Source organism: Myotis davidii, unplaced genomic scaffold (assembly GCF_000327345.1).
Source record: "Myotis davidii unplaced genomic scaffold, ASM32734v1 scaffold1509, whole genome shotgun sequence".
Classification (NCBI taxonomy): Eukaryota; Metazoa; Chordata; class Mammalia; order Chiroptera; family Vespertilionidae; genus Myotis; species Myotis davidii.
Genome location: NW_006299480.1, coordinates 407,696 through 408,987, shown reverse-complemented (window position 1 = coordinate 408,987; position 1,292 = coordinate 407,696). Strand labels below are relative to the sequence as shown.

The 1,292-nt window shown below is 65.7% G+C and overlaps 2 protein-coding genes across 2 annotated transcripts in view; one reads left to right on the top strand and one right to left on the bottom strand.

The window, feature by feature from the left end:
- Positions 1–62, bottom strand: part of SHARPIN (SHANK associated RH domain interactor) — a 4,458-nt gene extending 4,396 nt beyond the window's left edge. Inside the window, exon 1 of the mRNA XM_006775137.2 lies at positions 57–62. Within this exon, the coding sequence (XP_006775200.2) occupies positions 57–62 (6 nt within the window). The remainder of the gene's footprint in view (positions 1–56) is intronic.
- The window catches only part of MAF1 (MAF1 homolog, negative regulator of RNA polymerase III), a 2,726-nt gene continuing 1,440 nt past the window's right edge, over positions 7–1,292 (top strand). Inside the window, exons 1-4 of the mRNA XM_006775169.2 lie at positions 7–127; positions 807–933; positions 1,040–1,168; positions 1,243–1,290. Of these exons, the coding sequence (XP_006775232.1) occupies positions 851–933; positions 1,040–1,168; positions 1,243–1,290 (260 nt within the window). The 5' untranslated portion in view covers positions 7–127; positions 807–850. The remainder of the gene's footprint in view (positions 128–806; positions 934–1,039; positions 1,169–1,242; positions 1,291–1,292) is intronic.

Here is a 1,292-nt window from a genome sequence, read left to right as displayed (position 1 = left end):
GCCGCCCTCCGATCCTGAGGATCCCGCGCTGCCCGGAGCCCGCACCGCCTTCTCACTCGCATCGACGCCAACCGACCTGACCCGGCCTGGCTCTGCCCGGCCAGATAGAGCGTAGAGCAGCAAGCAAGTAGGTGTCCGCCCTGTGCTCGGCGTCGTATAGGGGCCTCCAGAACTACAGACCCCAGCAGGCCTCGCGCCTGCTTTGCGCATGTCTGGGGTGCACGGCTTTCCGGGATTTGTAGTTCGCCGCGGGTAGGCTGGGGGTTCCACTAGGCCCGGCCGGGAGGCGGGCGCTGCGGGGCGGACTCTGGAGCGCGCTAGCGGTCCGCGTACGTGCCGTTCCGGAGCCGTGAGCCCTCCCTCCGTTCCCGAAGAAGCTAGGCACACTTTGGAGAACAGAGGAGGCTACAGGTTTCCTCTTCCCCTCGCTATAAAGCCGCCCGCAGAACAGGGAAGAGCGCGTAGTCCAAGTGACCTCAAGCCCGAGCCGGGCCCCAGGTGTCCGGGTTCCAAACCGGGATGGGGAGTGTTAAGGAAGAGACGAGCCCAGCAGTCTTGGGGTGAGGAGGAGCTCTGTGGGCCCCCAGCCCGACCCGGGACTCCAAAGAGGTGCAGGGGGTGTGGCTGCGCTGGGGCCTGGACTTGCCATCTCAGGTAACAGGATCGCGTCGCCTCGGCCGGTGCTGGGCCTGGGGGCAGGCTGTGGGCGGGGCCTAGCTTGTGTACTTGGGCTTCATTTACCCGGGAGAAGGCTGAAGGGAGAGGGCCTGGGGCCAGATACCCATGGACTGGCCTCCTGTCCTCAGGGCAGCACTAGGCCCTCAGAGCACAGGACGCCCTCCCCTAGGACATGAAGCTGTTGGAGAACTCGAGCTTCGAGGCCATCAACTCACAGCTGACTGTGGAGACTGGAGATGCCCACATCATTGGCAGGTGAGGGTGGGGCTCGGGGAGCTGGGGTCTTAGAGCTCCCTCTGCCCTGGCCCTGAGGGGAACCTGGGGGTGGCATGCCACGGTCCCACCTGTATCCACCCTGCAGGATCGAGAGCTACTCCTGTAAGATGGCGGGAGATGACAAGCACATGTTCAAGCAGTTCTGCCAGGAAGGCCAGCCACACGTGCTGGAGGCCCTGTCCCCACCCCAGACCTCGGGCCTCAGCCCCAGCAGGTGAGCCTGGGCAGGGCCTGCCCACGGGGGCTGTCGGGCGCAGGGCAGTGCTGGGCTGACGCTTCTCTGTGCAGACTGAGCAAGAGCCAAGGCGGTGAGGATGAGGGCCCCCTGAGCGACACGT